Source organism: Delphinapterus leucas, chromosome 2, assembly GCF_059928025.1.
Source record: "Delphinapterus leucas isolate spDelLeu-1000000601 "Yukka" chromosome 2, BTC_Dleu_Yukka2, whole genome shotgun sequence".
Classification (NCBI taxonomy): Eukaryota; Metazoa; Chordata; class Mammalia; order Artiodactyla; family Monodontidae; genus Delphinapterus; species Delphinapterus leucas.
In genome coordinates, this window is record NC_143130.1 from 18511253 (window position 1) to 18531516 (window position 20264).

Here is a 20264-nt window from a genome sequence, read left to right on the forward strand (position 1 = left end):
TAACTCAGTGTGTCCCAAACAGAACTTAGTAACTGGGGTTCACCTCCTGCCTTTCCCTCTCCCCAGACCAGAGAAGGCCCTTCCCTCTTCTGGTGCTTGCCTGCTGGCTGTGGTGCTGGAGCCGACCATGCTCGTTTCTTCCAGCTCCAGGATCAGTGACAGCAGGCCAGGAGTTCAAAACAGCCATGATGGCAGTGTTTACAGCATGGAAATTGGCAAATGCTACAAGTCAGGGCATTCTTCTTCTTCTTCTTTTATTTAAAAGGCATCTGTTAAACATTTATCAGCCACCATTGCATCCAGGTTAATCGAAAGTGTATCACTTTTTACCTCTTCAGTGTCACCTTAATCTGACTACTCTTTCCCATGCCTGTTGCTGCCACCTCCGTCCATAATTTCTCACTTAGATTCCTGCCGCAGCCTCTGGCCTGGCCTTTGACCTTTTCCCTTCCCAGTCCTGTGTCTACGCTGCTGCTAGGTAAAGAGACTTTCTGTAAATCAGATCTGATTATGTCACTTCCTTGTTAAAATTTTTTTGTGGTTCCCCAGTTGCCTTGATGTTAAACTCCAAACGGCTTAGCGTGATATACAGGCCGTTGGAGGTCCGTGCTCCGCCGTCGTTTCCAGTCTGTCTCCTTTTGCACTGTGTCCGCCACGCTGGATTGCTTGCGGCACCCCAGGGCGCCACTCGCCCCCTGCTCCTTTGCGTTTAGCTGGGTTTTCCCTTCTGTCTTCCACACAGCTCATCTCTTCAGTCTTCAAGGCTCATTTCTGCTATCACTTCCTCCTTGAAGGTGTTCTTGACCCCTCAGGCTAGATTAAGTGGTCCTGAGGGTAGCCTGTGAATAGTTTCTTCATATCTGAACCATATTGTGGTATTTAAAACTATTTTCTCATGTGATCACCAACGAGCTCCTGGAGGGAACGGAACGTGTGTTATTGGATCTCAGTATCCCTTTGCCTTGCTCTGCCTGATACAGAGGATGTGTTCACCCTAGGTGGTTGAAAGGAGGAAAAGACAAAGCCAGGAGACATTCTTGATTGGATTGTGATCTGTCTTCACTTGGGTAAACTTCCATTGCCATTGCAGCACTCCCTCCACTTCCAGGAGTACTAGAGCAGTTAAAACCTGTGGGTTCCACGTGCTCCAGTTGTGCCCCCCTGACCCCAACCTTGGAAGAAGTGTTGTAATGTGAGCTTATAAGCACACATTTTCATTTGAATCTGGTGCTCTCTTCTTGAGGTCGATGTGCTCCTTTGCAGTTCAGGATAGGCTTCTGGGTGGGAGACCATGGATGGGGCCATGGCAGTTATGCTGGGGCAGCTCTGCCCAGACCACGGCCTTCACAGCTCTCTGCTCTGAAGACCCTCGTCCTCCTTCCTTCCTCAGCACTCGGCCTGGCAGCCAGGCTCTGCCTGCCACGCTCCCTGCCACCAGCTGTTCCGTGATTCTGCTTTAGATGTGCCTGCATTAAGTCATTAGGAGCTTCCTGGCTGTTAAGTTCCTTTTCCCTCTGAATAGCAAAGAGATTTAGGCTGGGCTGACTGTGATCACGGAAGGCGTTCCTAATCAGACCTCCCCAGCTGGCTGAAGTTAGGGAGGTCCTGTCCCAAGCCCAACGGACTGCTCTCTTGGTCATTTCCTCACACATATGAGATGTCAGTGTGGACTTTCTTTGTATGAGAACCACTCAACAAAGAAGGGACCAAGGGCTCCTTGTAGTGGGAGAGGAGGTGCCTGTGAGAGATTAGTCTGCTCAGCCTGGTCTTTTCGTGCTCTCATTTCTGCTTGTGGGGGAGAATTGCAGTTGATTTTGTCTTTTCCTTTTCTATTCCATTTTAATTTGCTGTTTTCAAAGACATGAGAGCCTACTCTTTTAAGTATTAGGAGAAAACAGTCAACGTGTATTTTTTTTATTTTAATTAGTTTGGTTTTTAGAAAAGTTCTTTGCCTTAAGAAAGAAGTTGGACAAAAATGAAAACCTGTGTGTGTGTGTGTGTGTGTGTGTGAATGTGTGATCTGTGTGTTTTTCAGGAGTTCCTTGAAATATTTAAAGGAATAAAAGCAACTTGTCCCTTGAATGACTTGAAGCCAAAGTAGAAAGACTAAAATTCAGAAATTAAAATATGAGCTCTGGTTTTCTTTGCACAGTCATTCAGAAACACTGACATTGAGAAGCGTTTTGTGGCCTTCCTTCCTCTCTTTGGGGTCCTGCTTTTGTTCCTGGCAGTGTTGAACTCCTGCATGATGAGAGGACCAGCCTTTTAGTTCTCCTTTAGTCAGACATTTGCAGGCAGCCAAACCCTGTGCCTGTGAGGGTCCCAGTTCTCTTTATCATGGTCCTGGGTGCCCTGTTTAGGGTACCTGTCTCTCTGGTTCCCCGTCAGTCACTCTGTGTGTCTCCCCACAGCTTCCCAGGTTCCACAGGGGATGCTTTTGCAGTGAGATATTGAAGAACCCGTAGGAGCCTAAAGCTCTTATGCTGCTGATTTTCATGCTATAAACCATGGAAAATAACTTTTAAAAACTATGAGCTCCTTTAAACATTTTTATGTTGGCCATACCAGTTTTTCATGCTATCAAAGGATGTAATTTCTGATGTAAACATTGGTATTTTAAAATAAAACTGTCCCTCTTTTAAAAAATGTTTCAAATAATATCTTAATACCATGGTGATTTGATAATCCACCATCAGCAGTCATTTAAAAATGTATGAACATGCTCTTCTTTAACAGTTGGAAATTTCATATCATTCCTTTCATCTTGAACTTGCATTTCCGTGCCATTTTCTTCATAGAATTTTATCCTAATGTAATATATTCGATTTCTAAAACTCACTTGTCACACTATCATACTTCTGTGAAAATATGGATCTCACTTGAATTTAATTTTTATTTCTCATCATTATAAGTCTCTCAGTGTTAAAAATAAATTCTGGATTGTGGTATCATTATTGTTAGTTCCCAGTTGATCAAAACAATACAAGCATTAAAATGTTTATGAATAACTATTAAACAGAAAAGTGAAATAATTTTTGGAAAAACATTTCTTACTGAGATGTTTCTGTGTATGACATATGTAGCTGGAACGAGGTGCTAGTCATCAGATCTTCTTGTTTTTATGGATGTGTAAGTGCTGAAGAGTTTTGTTTATACACATCAGTAGGTGGGGATGGAAGGAGTTTTGTTAATCACTAAATTCTTTCTACTCTATTTGGTTTATATGTCAAAAAACTCCAAGGGATTTATCATCCAAAATAATTCCTAATAGCTGCAGTTCAGTCTTCAGTTTTGTTGACAGTAAGGAATTGGAGTCCACTTATTTGCCAAAGAGTTTCTCACCTGGTTGTAGGAGCTCCGCACTTTCGAGTTTCTGGGAAGTACACCTGAAAGGCTTTACCAGCCATGTGAATGACTGTCACTTGTATCCACTGCTCTTGTCATCTGGAGGCGCCTGGTCTAACCCAACGCGCTCGGGAGCCTGGGGAAGCACCAGCGTTCATGCGCCCTCTAGAGCAGCCTCATCTCCTTGCCAGGCACGGACGGGGAATCAAATCCAGGTTGAATGAAAGAGCCCCACCTGCCCTTTTCCTCGAACACTCGCAACTAGTGTTCCTAGCTTCCCTTTTGATTTAAATATATCTCTGTCCTCTCCAGTGACCTGCTCATTACCTGTGTTGATTGATTAGTATATATTCTCAAAAGTAAGTCTTCAGGAAAGAAAATGCAAAATTCGACGTTACTACATTGTCAAAAAGCTCCTCTGGGTTCCCTTTCCCCCTTCTACATCTTTGGGGCTGAGGGGCCCCCATTTTGGGAAACACTGGAATCTGGGGCACGGAAGGCTGGGTGCAGACTACACCTCGCACACAGCAGCGTGAGAACAGCATTTCAGAAGGGGTGGTGTTTTTGTTGTGAGTTGGATCAGCCTCCCTGAGGGGGCAGGATGCTCTGGGCGGCCTCCACAGAAGCCGGTTTTCCTCCCCTGCACCAGCACGGAGAGTAATTGGATTCCATGACCAATAATGCTTCCGACATACACTGTCCTGTATTTTAATGCTGTTATGGGTATTGTTGTTATCATATTTCACCCAAATAGTATGGACGTTTATGGGTCTGGTTGGGTTCGAAATAAATAGTCCTGTTATCTGTTGATCATCTTAAATTAGTGGATGCATGCAAGTTTTATGAGATTTACTAGTTGCTACTTTATTTAGTTCTTAGAAAGCTGTTACCCCTCAGTTAACTATGGCTGCAGTGATTTTGTTGGGTGCCATGTTGTCACTGGGTTTAGGTTTTGCTCTGTTAGCTAGCTGAGGTCAGATCTGCATTTGTGCAGGTTGCATTTCTTATGTAGTAAGTTGAGCATCTGGGCACGTTGGTTGGTGGAAGGATGGGACCTTGACGCAGAGGCCCGTCCTCAACAGCCTGCAAGGGTTTGGCACGCAGGCGAGTAACATTTCTGTTGCATCTTTTGTTTTCACAGTGAGAGAAAAACGCAAGAGTCTCTTCATTAACCATGTAAGTGGAGCTGTTTCCCTGTGTTCTTCATAATGACTGTCCAGCGCAGAGAGCTGTCATACTGTGTCTGTGATGGGGAAATGGTCCGTGAATCTTGTTCGCACATGGAAGAATGTGAAGAACGCTGCAGTGCACTCATGCTCTGTGGGGTCTGTGACTGGACGAGCACGGCTTGGCATTTCTCCCCGGGGCCAGTGTTTGTCCAGAAGCCCCAGACAGCTGCCGATCCTGGGAAGATGTGTGTGGACGATACGGCAGCAGACCCCACTCAGGTCCACGGGAGCACTTCTTTTACATTTCTAATCCTTCCCTCCTACCCGCTCCCCCAGGAGACTTGCTTGCTCTCCTAACTCAGTCCCATTTGAATAAGCGTACAGGTGTTTTCCACGAGGCTGTCTGCCTCTACACACTCTTTCCTCTCCCTCATTGTTTATAGGTCCAGTGGAGTCTGCACGTTCTTTCGACGCTCTAAGAAAGGATAAATTTGACAACACTTTAATTTTTAAAAAATCCAGCTCTAGTCTTTTGGCCATTCTGAGCAGCATCTCCCTGACCTGCTGGCTAGGCATCAAAGATACTTGATCTTTCTTCCTTGAGCAGCGGGTGCAGCCAGCCTCCTTCCACCCCTGCCCCATGACAACCCCAACCTGCACCCCCAGGACTGTGGCGCCCAGCCACCAGGAGAGTTAGAGCCACAACCTCCTTGCCCTGTAAACTTCTGCCCCTTGATGAAGTAGGCGTGTTACCAAACAAGCGTGCTATCGATTCTCATATCGAGAACAGGATTGAAGTATTTGACTTCTCAGGGGGGTTTTCTCAGGATTTCTAGACTGCCTGCATTTAAGTATTTGTAGAACTTGAAGTACTTGGCCCTGAAGCTTTGTGCTAAACAGACTTAAAGCCATAATATTGTCTTTTCTGCCCTTTGAAAATATGGACAAAATGCAGTTGGAAAGAAATTCATAGCCAGGCCCTTGCACTCAAGGGCCTCCACGCTCGGCCCGTGGGAGACTGGTGATGCCTTCTTGGGCAATGTCAGTATATATGTGCGTAAACCGTGTTCTAAGGGTCAAAGAGAAGGTCTGTAGTTTTTATCAGATTCTTAAAGCAGTGGCCTCTTCCCTGGCCCTCTCAAGTTTTGAAGAATCAGTGTAAAGCATCTGTGAAATTACAAGCTATGTCTTAAGGAAAATGCACTGAACATTACCGTGCCCTTTTTTATTTTTTGAAAGCTGTATAAACCTGGACATAGAGCGTTGAGAGATTTGAAGAACTCCTTCCGTAAACCCTCACCCCCATTTCTTCGCCTGCTGGGTGCACTGGAACACTTCCCCCCTCATTAGCAGGTCAGCCGAGGAGCCTGCAGACAAGAGGAAGGGTGGGGCGGAGACCGCCTCCGCTGGTCACTGCAGCCCCTTTAAAGTGGGCTGGAGGGAGAGGCAGTTCTGAGGGTGGCTCGTGGGCAGAGCTGCGCCCTCCTCGTGCCAGTCTGCACATCTGTCTCACATGCTGTTGCTGACCTCACGCTTTGCGGTGTGCACAGTCCCAGTGACCTGCCCCATGCTGTGCATCCTGACTCAGAGTGTCCTCTTTCCCCTGTGAACCCTCTCACCTCCCGACACAAAAAGTGGAAGCACACAGTTGTTGGAATGTGCTCAGGTGTGCTTATTCCTATAAAAGAAATTTCTGTGCTGCCTTATGTAGCAGACGACCAGGGTAGCAGCATAACCCTGCAGACCACATTGCAGAGTAGCATTTCAGCTCTGCCCACCACAGGAAGAGCCATTGGAATGTGCCGTTGCAACCAACTGAAATAGAATTTGAGTGAAAGTACCTGCAGCTTCAATTAGGCTAATAAACCAGCTGTGCTTTTTAGGTTTGGGGACACTTGGGTGTCATAAGTTAGAGCAGTAGAGAAAAGATAAGTAGCAATAATAATAATCAGTACAGTCTATTGAGTGTTTTACCACGTTTGTGCCAGGCTCTGTTCTAATTGGTTTAGTGTACTCGATAACCACACCTGGGAGGTACTATTTTATCACTCCCATTTTCCAGATGAGGAAAGTGGGGCACAAAGAATCAGCCAGATGAGCGGTGGAGCCAGCACTGAGGCCCAGGGGACTGGCTCCAGAGCTGCCCTCGCAGCTCTCCTCCTCTGTGCTTCTCAGATGGTCCCACCAAGCCCCACCTGGACAGAAGTTGTTTAGCTTATTTATCTGAAGTCAGAGGGAACACTCTTTTCTGAATTTGGGCCCAACTAAAATTTGTAATTTAATTTGTTGTTGAACTCTGGAATGACCGTTATATTTTGCCCTTATTTATAAAACCTTCTTGGTTTTTATTTGCTTTATCGTGAGGGACGTTGTTTCTTTAATTTCTCCTTTAAGTGTCTGAATAACCTGCTTAGTACATGTTGCTAAGATAATCTACGAAGAGGCTGCTATTTGCTAAAAAGCAGTGGCCATAGGTAAGCCATTTAAGGAGAGGTGAGGGAAGATGATCACAACAGGGAAATAACTTCCACCAGGTGGAGAGAAACAAGGGTTTTCTGGCTCCAGAAACACGTTAGCCAGCAGCACATGTTAGCAAGTGAAAGAAGCTGACTTTGGGAACAGTCGCCAGGGAGAGGGCAGTAGAGAAGGAACCCCTGGCTGGAAAAGAGGGGGCCTTTCCCTGGCTGTGAATTTGCCGAGAGAGACTTAAAAAGTAAAAGGAGGCTGCTTCTAAAAGAATTATTATAGATTTTAAAGCTTGAAACCATTTGAGGATAAACCCCTTGGGGGACTTTTAACAGTAAGCTGAGCTAGGGCAAATTATAAAGATTAATATTCTAATCAGCACCTGTGTTTTAGATGTAATTAGATCAACAGTTATAGGAAAATTTAATACATTACAATAGAGATGCTTAGGTATTTTAGAAAGGCTTGTGTAAAGGGCTTTATTTAAAGTTTGTAGTTTATTTAAAATTTGCTGACGTTTTGGTTAGCTAATTAATGAATCTTTTAATTAAAATGTGAAAGTCTCTGATTATAAATTGTGGGTGGCATTGTAGGTGGCTGGGAGTCCGGAATCAACCCCCCGGAAACTTAGGGGAAACTCATGCCTTTTGCTTTGGCCTAATTTTTCTGTAACATCCTCCTCCCCTCGACGACAGCATGCCTAAAGTGAATTGATCATTCTAAGTTAAAGGGAAAAAAAAAAAGATATTAAAACAATGAATCAGGAGTTGAATGGCCAGCCTCCCTTACCCTCAGCAAAACAATCACAGTATTTGTCTTAATATTGAGACAGGTGATAGCTGTAAAAACTTTGTGAAAGGAATAAAGTAACTAGAGAGTGTTATTTATCAGTTAAGCAAGAGTCACATTGTTAGCTGGACTTGGAGCCAAAAGAATTTTGTTCAAGCCCTAGATCTACCACCTGATAAATGGGGGGCCTTGAAAAAGCCTTGACGTCTTAGTTCTCCGATCTCGTAGAATGACTCCTGTCTACCTGTTCACGTGGTAGACTGAACGGGAAGGTGATCTGCAAACTGATTTTAGCAACAGCTGACTATGTTGATGTTATTATTGTTATTGCTCATTGGATTTATAGGTAAATTTTGTATACTTTTCCAAGTTCAATAGCAAAACTGATGAAAGTCTTTCCAGTGTTTTAAGTATGGATATAGTTTTTTCATGAGTATTAAGCCATAGAAGTCAAGGAATGAAGTGAGTGTGATCCAGGAACTGAAATTTTAAATACTCTAAACCTTGCTTTTGCCTCTTTGGGAGATTTGCTCTTTTTTTTTTTTTTTTTTTAATTTATTTTTGGCTGCGTTGGGTCTTCGTTGCTGCACGCGGGCTTTCTCTAGCTGTGGTGAGCAGGGGCTACTCTTCCTTGCGGTGCGTGGGCTTCTCATTGTGGTGGCTTCTCTTGTTGTGGAGCACGGGCTCTAGGCACGCAGGCTTCAGTAGTTGTGGCTCGTGGGCTCAGTAGTTGTGGCACGCAGGCTCAGTAGTTGTGGCACATGGGCTTAGTTGCTCCGCGGCATGTCGGATCTTTCCGGACCAGGGCTCGAACCCGTGTCCCCTGCATTGGCAGACAGATTCTTAACCACTGCACCGCCAGGGAAGTCCCGGGACACCTTATTAAATAAGAAGTAAATGTTAAAAGTATCGAACAGGGCATTTGGTCTCTGATGGGCTTTAAAGCTCCCTTCATGTTCATAAACCATGGATACTGAGGGCTTCGTTGGGGGTGGGCATGTGAGGCAGGCAGTGTTGTTATCCTTAAGGAATTATCTTTTTTGGTTGCTGAAAATGACAGATTGTCAGCATAACACCAGGCAAGTGGAGACTTGTTTGGATGATTTTATTATTTTTTTTCTAACATGCTTTGAGCTAGAATTATCCAGATTGATGTCTACTAATCATATTGCCCACATAATTGCCAAAAATCGACTTCCTGTTCAATTAGATGTCATCCGAGTGTAATTTGAATTCTTTAAATTCTTTGTTCTTTAACAGTATATTTCAGAAGTAGATCTTAGTTCTGAAGTTTTCCAAAGAGCTCCGAATTTATGTAGCTGTGAAAAAACCAGGCATGAGACTGCACAGGCACCCTACCTGAAGCTTATACATTGGTAGTATTTTCAAAAGCATCGGATAACTTTCACCTATTTTTATCTTCACCTCCTGAAATTCAAGATTAGGAGATTCTAAATGAACATTGGCTGCATTTTCCATGGTCCCCAAATCGACTGTATCCGAAGAATAGAAAAAATGGGTGCAGTGGACTCTTGTTTTGATCCTGGTGCCTCAAACCAGGATGCCGCCTTCAGCAGGGGCTTTCATTGGTGTGATGAGCGCATACTTCTTGTTTCTCAGTGATTTTACGGACTCTGCAGCACACGCTTTGATGCTCGATTGTGAGAGTGTACTCTTCTGATGGAGGTTGGGGGCCAGGAGTGGTGGTGGTGACTTTTCTTTGTGGAAGAACATGGAATTTCATTGTAGGAAGGAAGTGGGTTTGTACTGTACTTGCTGGTAGTGTTAACATTTCTCACCAAGACACTTTTCCCCTATAGGCTGGTCTCAAGGTGAAGGGGATGATGTTCCTTGGAAGAATTTTGAGCCCTGTTTAATTGTCCTTGTCTTGTTGCCATTGTTTTTTAGCATCCTCCAGGACAAATAGCAAGGAAATACAGCTCCTGCTCGACTATTTTCCTAGATGATAGCACAGTCAGTCAACCAAACCTCAAGTATACAATTAAATGGTGGGTATACACATTTTTCCTTAACTGAATGTCTTTTCTTTTCCTTAACCTGATGGCTAACTGGTTGGTTGTGGGGTCTGGGAGTGGTAAGATTGGGCAGGGGGAGGCCATATTCAAGAAGTCTTTTTAAAAAGTGATTTTGGGAGTTAAAATGTGGGGTGTTCAAAATATTTGTCTATATTACCATTTACATAAAAAGGCCAAATTTTTCAGTGATTTTAAATGTAGGTTAGAGCATATTTTTGAGTTTTGTGCATACTTTCTACCTTCCCACCTCCTATTGAAGCCATCCTGGCGTAAGTCTGCTAGTATTTTACCTTCAAGATGTAATGGGTCCCACTTTGACGTGGGGTTGCAGTAGAAAGCAGGCTTGGCACCGTGGAAGTGTATTTGCCTGGAGCATGGAGAGTGGGATTCTGACCTTGGCTGTCTCCCCAGCAGGGAGGGTGGGGTGAGCCCCCTCGCTCTGGTCTCTTACTGTAAAATGGGGCTTAAGGGAGGAAAGGGGGGGCGGTCTTCGGATAAAATCTTTTCCCTTTGTGGTTTCAGTTCTCTTATTTTCAAGGGGGAGGTGGGAGGGATGGAATGCTGGTTTTTCCCGAAATGTTCCCACTAGCATTGTGGTAGGAAGCCTTGATAAAGGTGCTGGGGTCTGTGGCCTTTGGCTCAGCTATGAAAAACCTGGGATATTTTGCCTCTGCACTCATTTAAGAAGAGTCCACATTTAACAGCAGTCCATGTTAGCATGTGTGGTGAGTGTTTGTGTTTGTAAATAAGAACCCTTCTTGTGTTCCAGTGGGCCAGGCGTCCAGGCCTCAGAGCCCTGTTCTGCGTGTGCCCACACATGGCAGTCAGGCCTGCCAAGCAGTGGGGACGGTGCCCCCTCCAGGCGGAAGGTGGGAGGTGGGCCCGCCTAGAGGGAGGCCGCCTTCTCCCCTATGGGTAGCTTGTTTCTAAGATCTAAACGGGAACGTAGCTTCTTCCCTCCTTCCGTTGGTGGTTGAGGGACCAGCGGGCATCACCCCACAGTGGACGCTCACGGCTGGGAGCCCGCATGTGCCCTCGCTCCACCACCCTGCCCTTGGCCGAGCTGCCCTACCCTGGGGCTGGGCTCTGTGCCGGGGTCTGGGAGGTGCTGGGGCAGGAAGCAGGAGCCTGGAGACCTGGCACCTGGCACCCGCTCGAGCCCTAGAGCCCCGCCTCCCTGGGGCCTGGGACCCTCCATCCAGGACTGGCGGGAGCTGTGGGTTTCCAGGGGCTCGGACTCTGTTGCTCAGTGCTTCACCTGGGGATGACTTCACACTGCCACTGGTTGTGATGCAGACACTCCGGGGCCCAGTAGGAGATCTGGGTGACAATTTGATATTTCCGTGTGGAGTCTGGGAGGTAGAAGCTCCGCAGTCACAAGTGTGGTCTGTGAATCAGTGGTTCCAGCTCGCCACACCTGCAAGGCCCCCGAGGGCTTAGAGCCCCACTGAGGTGTGATGTCTGGCCCCGCAGATCCAGGATCTGGAATGTCAACCCCTCCGGGAGATTCTCATAGGTGGCCAAGGCCGAGAACCCCTGGTGTCAGTGAACAACTGCCTTCGAGTTCCCTTGTAAGCTTAACCTGTGGTTAATACCGGGAGGAAAAGAAGCTGGACAGCTGGGCCAGTGATGATGGCTGAGTGCCGAGAGGAGGCATCCAGTGTGGATGCTGTGGCTTCCCTGGTCCAGAGGACGCTTCTCCACACCACCCGGATTTGAGATGCCTTCAGTCAGTCGCTTATTTGTTTTAAAATGTGCCGTTGTTAAAAATTTACATTTTGGACCTGGGAACTGGGTGGGGTGGGCCCTAATTGTAGCAATACCATCAGAATCCTTCCCTGTAAATTCCCGTATGTCACACGTGACCTGGTTCTGGTCATTTTGAGGTGTTAGCTGGCCTGGGTAACTTCAGCCAGGGCCTTTGACAGCACGAGGGGAATGAATGTCATGAAGGGCAGGGAGATTGGGAAGTCTGAAGGCCCTCCTATTCTAAAATTCTGCCTAACCTATCCTACACCTGCCAAGGCCCTTGTGGCCTCCTGTCCCAAGATGTTAAAATTGATACAAACTCATTAATCAGTAGTTCAGCTTCCTGTGGGCAGAGTGAGCATTCGTGGGCTGAACTCGCCTCCTGATAAACCGTGTAGGACCTTGGAGAAAATGCTCTGGGTTCTAACAATAGCTTTCTAAGCTAATTTTAGAAGAAAACCCTTCTGGGGGGTTCCTTGGTGGCCTAGCGGTTAGGATTCCAGGCTTTCACTGCCGTGGCCCAGGTTCAATCCCTGGTTGTGGAACAGATCCTGCAAACCACGTGATGCGGCTGGGGTGGGGGTGGAGGGGAAAGGTTACAAAAGAACCAAATGGAAATCCAGGAGTTCAAAAGTACTCTGAAATAAAATTCATATTAAAAAAAAAGAACAAGAAAAGAAAAGAAAACCCTTCTGTAAATCGGGGATTGCCAAAACGAACAAACATTTACGAATTCTGGTTCAGGAATGGGTGGAGGGTTGAGAGTGGCTCTAACTGTCAAAGAGAAGCAGCAGCAGTGTGACACATTTGGGCACGATTCTGTGCTCATTTTTTTCACAGGCATAATATCTTCTCTGAGAACTTGATTTTCCCATCTTTCTCCTGAAGGCCAATGGCTGTGGTATGAATTTAGAGTTTGCCACCCACCCCTGTGCCGCTGTAACCGACCCAGGCCCCGAATCCTGTGTGAGCACGGGGATGGTGCTCAGAGGATGGGGGGAGGGCAGTGAGGGCCGCTCGCAGCTGCCCACACCATCCGCGGCCCCGGGCCTGAGGGTCGAGAGCAGCTTCGTACACCCGCCAGAACCCGGCACCTCTGACTTAGCTCTAGGTGAGAAGTACAGCGAGGGTAGTGCCCGCGGTCAGAAACATGTTTTGTTTTCCTGATCAAGAAAATAGCATTTCTTCACTCCCAGCTCCCCTTCCCTCCTGGCTCTGCAGCAAGGGCAGTTGAGCTAACCCTCTGGCCAGCCTGTCCTGGGTGACCTCACCATTTTCTGAGGACATGGCAGAATAAGCAGGCCTCCAAAGCTGGGCATTTGGAGTAAAGCCTGAAGCCTGGAATTGATTCTGTTTTCAGCTGACTGTCCTTTGCCCCCCCCCGGCAGTCACTTCTTTCACAATGACCGACTGAGCTGGCCTGTGGAGCTGGGCCCAACACGTGCGTCCTCAGATTGGTTTTCTCACTTTCCGGGGCATGATCTTGAGTGGACATTGGCCTACAGACTGGCACTGTGTTTTATGGAGGCCTGAGTCATGATAACGTCCAAGCTTGCTTTCAGCTCTGGAGATCTGGGAGACAGTAACCTTGGGGCCCCGAAGACCTTCACTCCATCTACAGAAGCTGGAAGACCTCTTGAGGTGGAATTATTCATAGGGCAACAACAATAATAATAATAACTTTGCTTTAGAACTTTATATTTGAGATCATGCTTTTATACACTTCATTTGATTGTAATAACCACTCTGTGATGTGGGTTGAATTGTAATTTTTTAGATGAGGAATTGAAGGCTCTGAGAGGTGGATAAACTCTAATTGATGAAGGAGCCAGTTTTTAAACCCAGCTGGTCTGACTTCAGTGCAGTGGTGATTTTCCTGTGATGTGCTCCCTCACAGGGGAAGCAGGGACCATATTTTTCTCAATCAATCAAAGCAATTAAAGTAATCACTATACCAAACCGAATCATATGAAACATTCAATTTAATCATCACAGCAGGACTGTTAAATGAATAAAACAGTACTTTCTTCCTTTTTTCTAGAGGCAGCATTATAGAATGAAAGGGCATAAAACCATGATACAAGTCGGAAATCCCGACATCTAGTGTCTCTACCTGAATTTTCTTATTTATAAAATAGAATCAGTAACATTTATTATTTCCCATTGCAGGGCTTTTAAGGTACGTGAAGGCACTTTGAAAACTGTACCATTATTTTTTAAACGTCTGAAGTCCCTTCACCCCACTTTCCTTCATCAGCATAGATGCTTTTCAAGATGTTAGGAGGAAGAGAATATATTACATTTGCTCAGGGATACTTTTAACACTTAGCTGAAATCGTTTGAATTAATAGATCTGGAAAGAGAGATTTAGAAGGAGATGCTTTCTTTTGATAGAGATGAGCTATTGTCATGTTAAGTCGTGGGTGAACATCTGAGCTACTCAGAGTCCAGCGTGCATGCCCAGGTCTCTGAGTGAGTGCCGCCGCCGAGTGAGCTGAGGTGTTTGGGACCCAGCCCTCTACCTCCATGTTGGTGCCCTGGATGGCAGTTTCTGTGCTCTGAGAACACAATCTGATGCAGCCAGTTAGCTATGTTCTTAGAAGCTTAAAAAATAAATTTTTGGCCTCCTCAATACATTTTAAAGTAAAACAAAAATTGTGGAAGGATCTAGACAGGTTGCAAAAGAGGAAATAATAAAAAAAAATTGGGCAGTCAACACGAATAACCCTGCCAACTTGACAGGTGATCAAAGAAACTCAAATTGAAAACGGTTACACTTTTAACCTGTCCAGTTGGAGAACATTTTTTCAAAACATTCAAGGTGAGTGTTGGTGAAGGGGAGGTGAGACACACACTGGTGGGGAAGTACACTGGTACAGCTTTTCTGCAAAGATACTGGGATGTATATGTGGGGAGCCTTACAGTTATTAATGACCTTAGAGCAAGTAATTCCAAGTACAGGATGTTTTCTTATGGAAATAATATAGTGATAGGTCACACAAATATTTATCTGTGGGTATATTCATTATGGTGTTAATCATAATTGCAAAAATATTAAAAATAACTTAAATGTTCAATAGTAGGGGGATGGTTAATAAATTATTCAACAATGTAATGGAATATAGTCAGCCATTTAAAGTCACGTTTTTGAATGACACTTTAATGGTAAGAAAAATGTTAATGAGGATAAAAGTGGGATGCAAACCTGTTTGCTTTAGGTAGATACGAATAAATACCTCTATATCTTAAGCTGATAGTAATAATCTTTGGGCAGAGGAATTATTTTTCTGTATACTTTTTTTATTTTCCAAAAATTTCTTCAATCTGAATGTAACACATTTTATAATCAGAAAAACATTATTTGAAGAAAATTCAGGGGATAGGAATGTCTTCATTAAATTCAGATCTTTTAAAATGTAAAATAAAATTTTAAGGTATTACAAATAAGAGTTACACTACCATTCAGCAAATGAATGAATAAATTAGGCAGATTTCCAAGAGGTTATTGATTTAAAAGAAAAAATGGCAAACCACTGTGGGTAATATTCACATTTTGATGGTAGTTATAAAGAAACCACTAATTTTCTAAAACAGCAGGTGCTAAGTTGGAGACTTCTAGAGGTGTTTGATTTCACCACCTATTTTTTACATAGTGCCTATATTTTAAAGTGAAGAAAGCTTAAGATTTCAGATAGAAAGAGAAATTTGTTTCTGAATATCACTTGAAGTTTTGGTGTTTCTGGAAAAGATTTAATAATTGCTCAAAATAAGTGCCTGATTGATTTACTTTGAAGAATGCATTTTCTTAATCAGCACTGTGAATTAACTGGGGCTGTTCAGATGGGTCATTTTTTACTTAAATTTTAAATATTTATGGTCAGACTGATGCCAGATAATATATAACATCTTGAATGTGCTTATGAAACACTGAACTTCTGCATTTTATTTTACAGTGTAGCTCTCGCAATATATTACCACATCAAAAACAGGTAGGTGGATTTTGATTAATTTTGTGCTAAAAACATCACACATCATCTACTGTGATGTTTTTCCTATTACGTTCTAGTTCCTCAGCCTTTGAGTTTTATATTCTTATTTCATTTTCATAGAATCTCTAAAGTTAGTACAATTTACCCACACTTACTAGGTAAATGCTGAACTGCTTCTGAGTCAGAGGACACCAAATGAAGCCAGCAAAACAGAACAAAGTTTCTTGACAATGTTCAGCCTCCTCTTGACTTTATTTTCTGTATAATTTGCTTAAACATTCTGTCTGTTATAAAATATTTAAACAATTTTCTGTGTGCAGCTTTAACATGAAAAAATGTTTAGTTTACAGTTTCAATTCAGTAGAAAAAGTTTTGTTGTAAATTTAGTCATAAACTATTTTAATGTAGTAGAAATTCTCTCTCTGATAGATGTCTGGAGATAGTTCAGTTAATTTTAAAAGTCAGTTAAAACAGGGACTCACAGAAGAATCATTTAAACATTTACCTTAAGCATTTTAATTCAACATAAAACATGTAAAAGTACACTCATTTGCCAGTTTTATGCAGCACTGAGGCTTCTGCTTTGAGCGTGGGGCATTGATTACTGAAGTGCTGTCCTTTTATAAGCCACACCTGTTTTGTGTGTGTTTTTTTGTTTGTTTTTGTAATCAATAGCGAGAAAACTTGTGACATTTGCTAAACAATGAGTGTAGAACCTTTTAGGCTTTGACCACACCTGATCTACAGCAAACTTGTTTTTAGTGATTTCCTTTTATTGGGTCTTTATGAAGCATCCTTCTTCGTTTTCATGAGAACAAAGCCACTCTCACTGCAGTCCTGTTCCACTGACGGGTGTGACATTTACATGTGTTATATGAGTGTAGTAACAGTTCCGGGAACCAGCAAGGTCACCTTCTGGCTAGCGTGGGTCTCCGTGGTGGGGGCCACAGCCCTGGAGTCTATTTTAGGAAGGGGACAAGGGAGAGTTGTGACAAGCAGTGACGTGGAGGGTAGATGACAGAGCTTGTGATGGACAGGTTATGGGAAAACACAGCCATTGGAAGCAAATACCTGGAAAGGTATTCTCTGTAATGACCTTTCTCTGTAATGTAACTGTGATTCACGGTTCATTATGGTGCTTGAGAAGTTTGGATTTACGAACTTACAAAATGTAGGATACTGGAACTTCGAACCTTGACCAGAATAACTTAGTGACAGTGTAGATTCATCTTGCTGCTTATTTCTATGATAGTAGTTCACACTTTTTAAACACTTAGGTCTTAACTAGCAATGTAATACCATTGGTGAAACTCAGATGTGTTCTCAAAACAGTTTTGCATTAGCGTCTCCGATTTCTCAGTTCTTAGACTCTATGGGCCTCAAAGCTAATCTATAGCCATAGCTATTAATAATAAGACCCCACTCCATTAAATGCTTACTCTGACCACCCTGGTCAGCTCTTTGCATGCCTTATCTCATTTAATTTTTTTGTAACAGCTCCATGAGGTGATTCTGACATTATCTCCATTTTACAGATAAAGAAACTGAGGCATAGAGAGATTTTTTTTTTAAATAATTTGCCTGAGATTACACAACTAGTAAAGTGGGGAATTGGGAATTGAACCCAAGCAATATACCACTGAGACTTTAAATGATATGCTCTGCTGGGTTAATGGTGATACATTGGGCCGAGAGGAAGTGGAGAGAGTCCAACAGAAAAGTCAGCCTGTGGAAACAAGCATGATTAATTTACAGATTGTAGCCTGAAAGTGTCTTGAGAAGAGGTGTCTGCAGACTCTCCCTTTGATAAGTCATACTGACCCAGCCTCAGGGGCTGGTGATAGATCCCTTAGCTTTGATAGAGACTGTGCTGAGATTCATAGCTTTTAATGGAAGTGAAAGCAAAATCCACTTCTTAGAGGAGTCATTTTAGCTTAAATTCTGAATCCTTATTTATATTTCTGAACCTACATTTTGATTTTTAAAATTACTTGTGAAAGTTTCTCGAGAGTGCTGAATGGTGTTTCAGGGGCTCTCACTCCTCAGGAGAACTGAACAGGGCTGAAGAGCCTGAGGAGTTGGGGGCGTCCCTCACCTTCCTCCTTGAGTACCTGGCAGAGGCGGTTGGCAGTCGAGGGGGATCGTGATTCCTCAGCGCCAGGTGCACTTTACGTTTTCACCCCACTCTCCAGTCCTGACTGCTTGAGCCGTGCTTTTATTCGGGTTCATCTAAATCTTTGCTGTCTGTCCTGCAGGCTAGTGAAAAGCAGCACAGGTATGAATGCCCAGAGCTTTAAAAACAGTTCCCACTGTGCAAAGACAGGGATGAAAATTGAGCTGTCCTGCCAAGCTCTTTCTTTCGCTTTTATTTTGACGCAGACAGTAAGTTCATAGAACAGAAACTGTAGTGTTTGCCACGGGGCGTGCGTGTCAGGGACAGATCTGCAGCCTTCTGATACTTGCAAGGCTAGTTGACGTTGGAAAATTGTGTGCTGTTAACCAAAGCAGTGGTTTCCAAATTTGGTTTTTAAAGAAAAAATTTTAGACAAAACTCAAATGACGTAAAACAGATGGAGGTAGAGCCATCACTAGTGGAGTGTGGACGACCCCCCAGAGCCCAGCGGCCCCGCTGAGCTCACAGTGAACGCTGCCACTTTAAATGGGTCTGTGCAGTTACCGGCTTGGTAACAACCAGTTACACTTTTCTACGTGTCCCCTTTTGTTTTTCAATATACAGTCATGAAACTCCTCATTAGCGAAGTGGTTAAGTTGCATGCTGTGAAACTTTCAAACTAATCTCCAGGACACACTATGAGTGTTCATTGTTACCCTCAGAATTCTTTCTTGTCAACCACAACGTAAGGATGGTTTAAACAGATCTGTCAGCCTTTGCTCAGAAACAAGAGGTTAAAGAAATTTAGATTTGGTTCATTTGAAAACTCAGGAAATGAAAATCTACATTTTCACTTAAGTTAATTAAACTAAATGTGATTCATAACCTTTATTTCTTGGACTATTCAAAAATGATTAAGTATTGTCCCCAAGAAAAACAAATTATAATTCATGAATAATCAGTAGCATCTCTTAACAGCACTGCCTCTGTTTCTTGAAATAACAGCTGAATCAAAATATATTTTTGTTTCCTTTTGACTGGCACTCATACTTGCAGAAGGTAAACTCCGTTTTCTGTTATTTCTCCCCCCGGCCCGCTCCCCCAACCAGGGACCCAGATGGAAGGATGCTCTTGGATATTTTCGATGAGAACCTTCACCCTCTTTCGGTAACCCTCCCCCGGGGTCTCAGGGTGTTGTCCAGTCGTGTCTCTGTTATTCTTGTTGGGCGGCCAGTCATTGAGAATCTCTCCTTTCCCAGAAATGCGAAGTGCCACCAGATTATGACAAACACAACCCAGAGCAGAAGCAGATTTACCGGTTTGTTCGGACACTGTTCAGTGCTGCTCAGCTGACTGCGGAATGTGCCATTGTCACCCTGGTGAGTGCCCACAGGGTGACGCGGTCGTGGAGTGGGGCGCAGACAGGAATGTCCATCACGGACCTGGGAAGCACAGCACCACTTCAGGGTTGTCTTTTATCTGGGAGGGTAGCGACGGGATCTCCTAAAAGAGGGTGCGTGTGTGGTCTGCTCCACAGTGCCCACCTAAAGCCCATTGTCAGATCGCACTCAGAATCAGGAAAGCTGAAATGCTGCGTGCAGGTAAGTGAAACATGGGGCCCAAGGGCCTGAGAAGGACCAGCGCCTCCTCATTAACGTCCAGGTTTCTGGCGGTGGTTCCCTGCAGAGGTTTAATACCATTGATCAGATGTGATAAGTTCATATATTGGAAGGACTGCTGTAGTTGCTGCCTTCTCTTTTGTGATTTTCATGTAAATATGTGTCTGTAAGATACTCAGAGACAGCATGGACATAAATCTGCACTTTAAGACTTGAGATAAAAATCTGTAACCTTACTTAGACTCTGAAAACCTTAGGGACGGACTCTTTAGGTCAGGTCTCATTTGGGAAATAGATTTGACAGTGTAGCCCATTGTCACTGACCTTTCGTCACTGACATTGTGTGCAACTCAGATAAGAAGTCAGCTCTGCCAGTGCACGGGCTGCCCCGAGGGACCAGAAAGTCATCCCTGCAGTTCCTGAGAAGAGATTGGTGTGTGACAGAAAGTGTACAGGACCCTTTGTGTCTCTGCCACACTAAGAGCCCTGTACTCTCGGACGATTGGACAGTAACCTGTTTGTTCATTTCTTCTCTCATGGAACTTGCCGCCTGGTAGGTTAACAGACATTCAACAAGTCTTCCTCTGGTGATCTGGAGTGATGATAGGTCCTTAGGTCATGATTGGGAAGAAATTTATTGCTCAGCTTTGTTCCTCCAAAGGATGTCACGTCCTTAACAAAACACACCTTGGGCAGCAGGATTGATATTTTAATGAAAGGAGATTGTGATAAAGGGGAGGAGGGAAGGGTGAGAAAATCAGATGACACTGTGGATAAGATTAGTACTAAAATCCACACCATGATGAAAGATTTATTTTGAAGCTTCTGCAGATGGAATGTGGTGGGGTTTTTTTTACCTTCCATTCCTAAGAAAACTGTGACCTGACCGTGCCCTGTAGTGCCTTAGAGTTTGGATTTATTAGCATGAAGGAGAAGGTTAGTGTCCTGTGGAGGACACAGTTTCTGCAGAGACATGGAGAACATGTAAA

The 20264-nt window shown here is 44.1% G+C and overlaps 1 protein-coding gene across 3 annotated transcripts in view; it reads left to right on the forward strand.

Annotated features, from left to right (window-relative positions):
- Positions 1-20264, forward strand: part of CCNY (cyclin Y) — a 130932-nt gene that overhangs the window by 96767 nt on the left and 13901 nt on the right. For all 3 annotated transcript variants that reach the window (XM_022580377.3, XM_089904073.1, XM_089904081.1), the window contains 5 exons: positions 4487-4521; positions 9678-9778; positions 15508-15543; positions 18766-18823; positions 18916-19035. In XM_022580377.3, coding sequence (XP_022436085.1) covers positions 4487-4521; positions 9678-9778; positions 15508-15543; positions 18766-18823; positions 18916-19035 — 350 coding nt within the window. The remainder of the gene's footprint in view (positions 1-4486; positions 4522-9677; positions 9779-15507; positions 15544-18765; positions 18824-18915; positions 19036-20264) is intronic.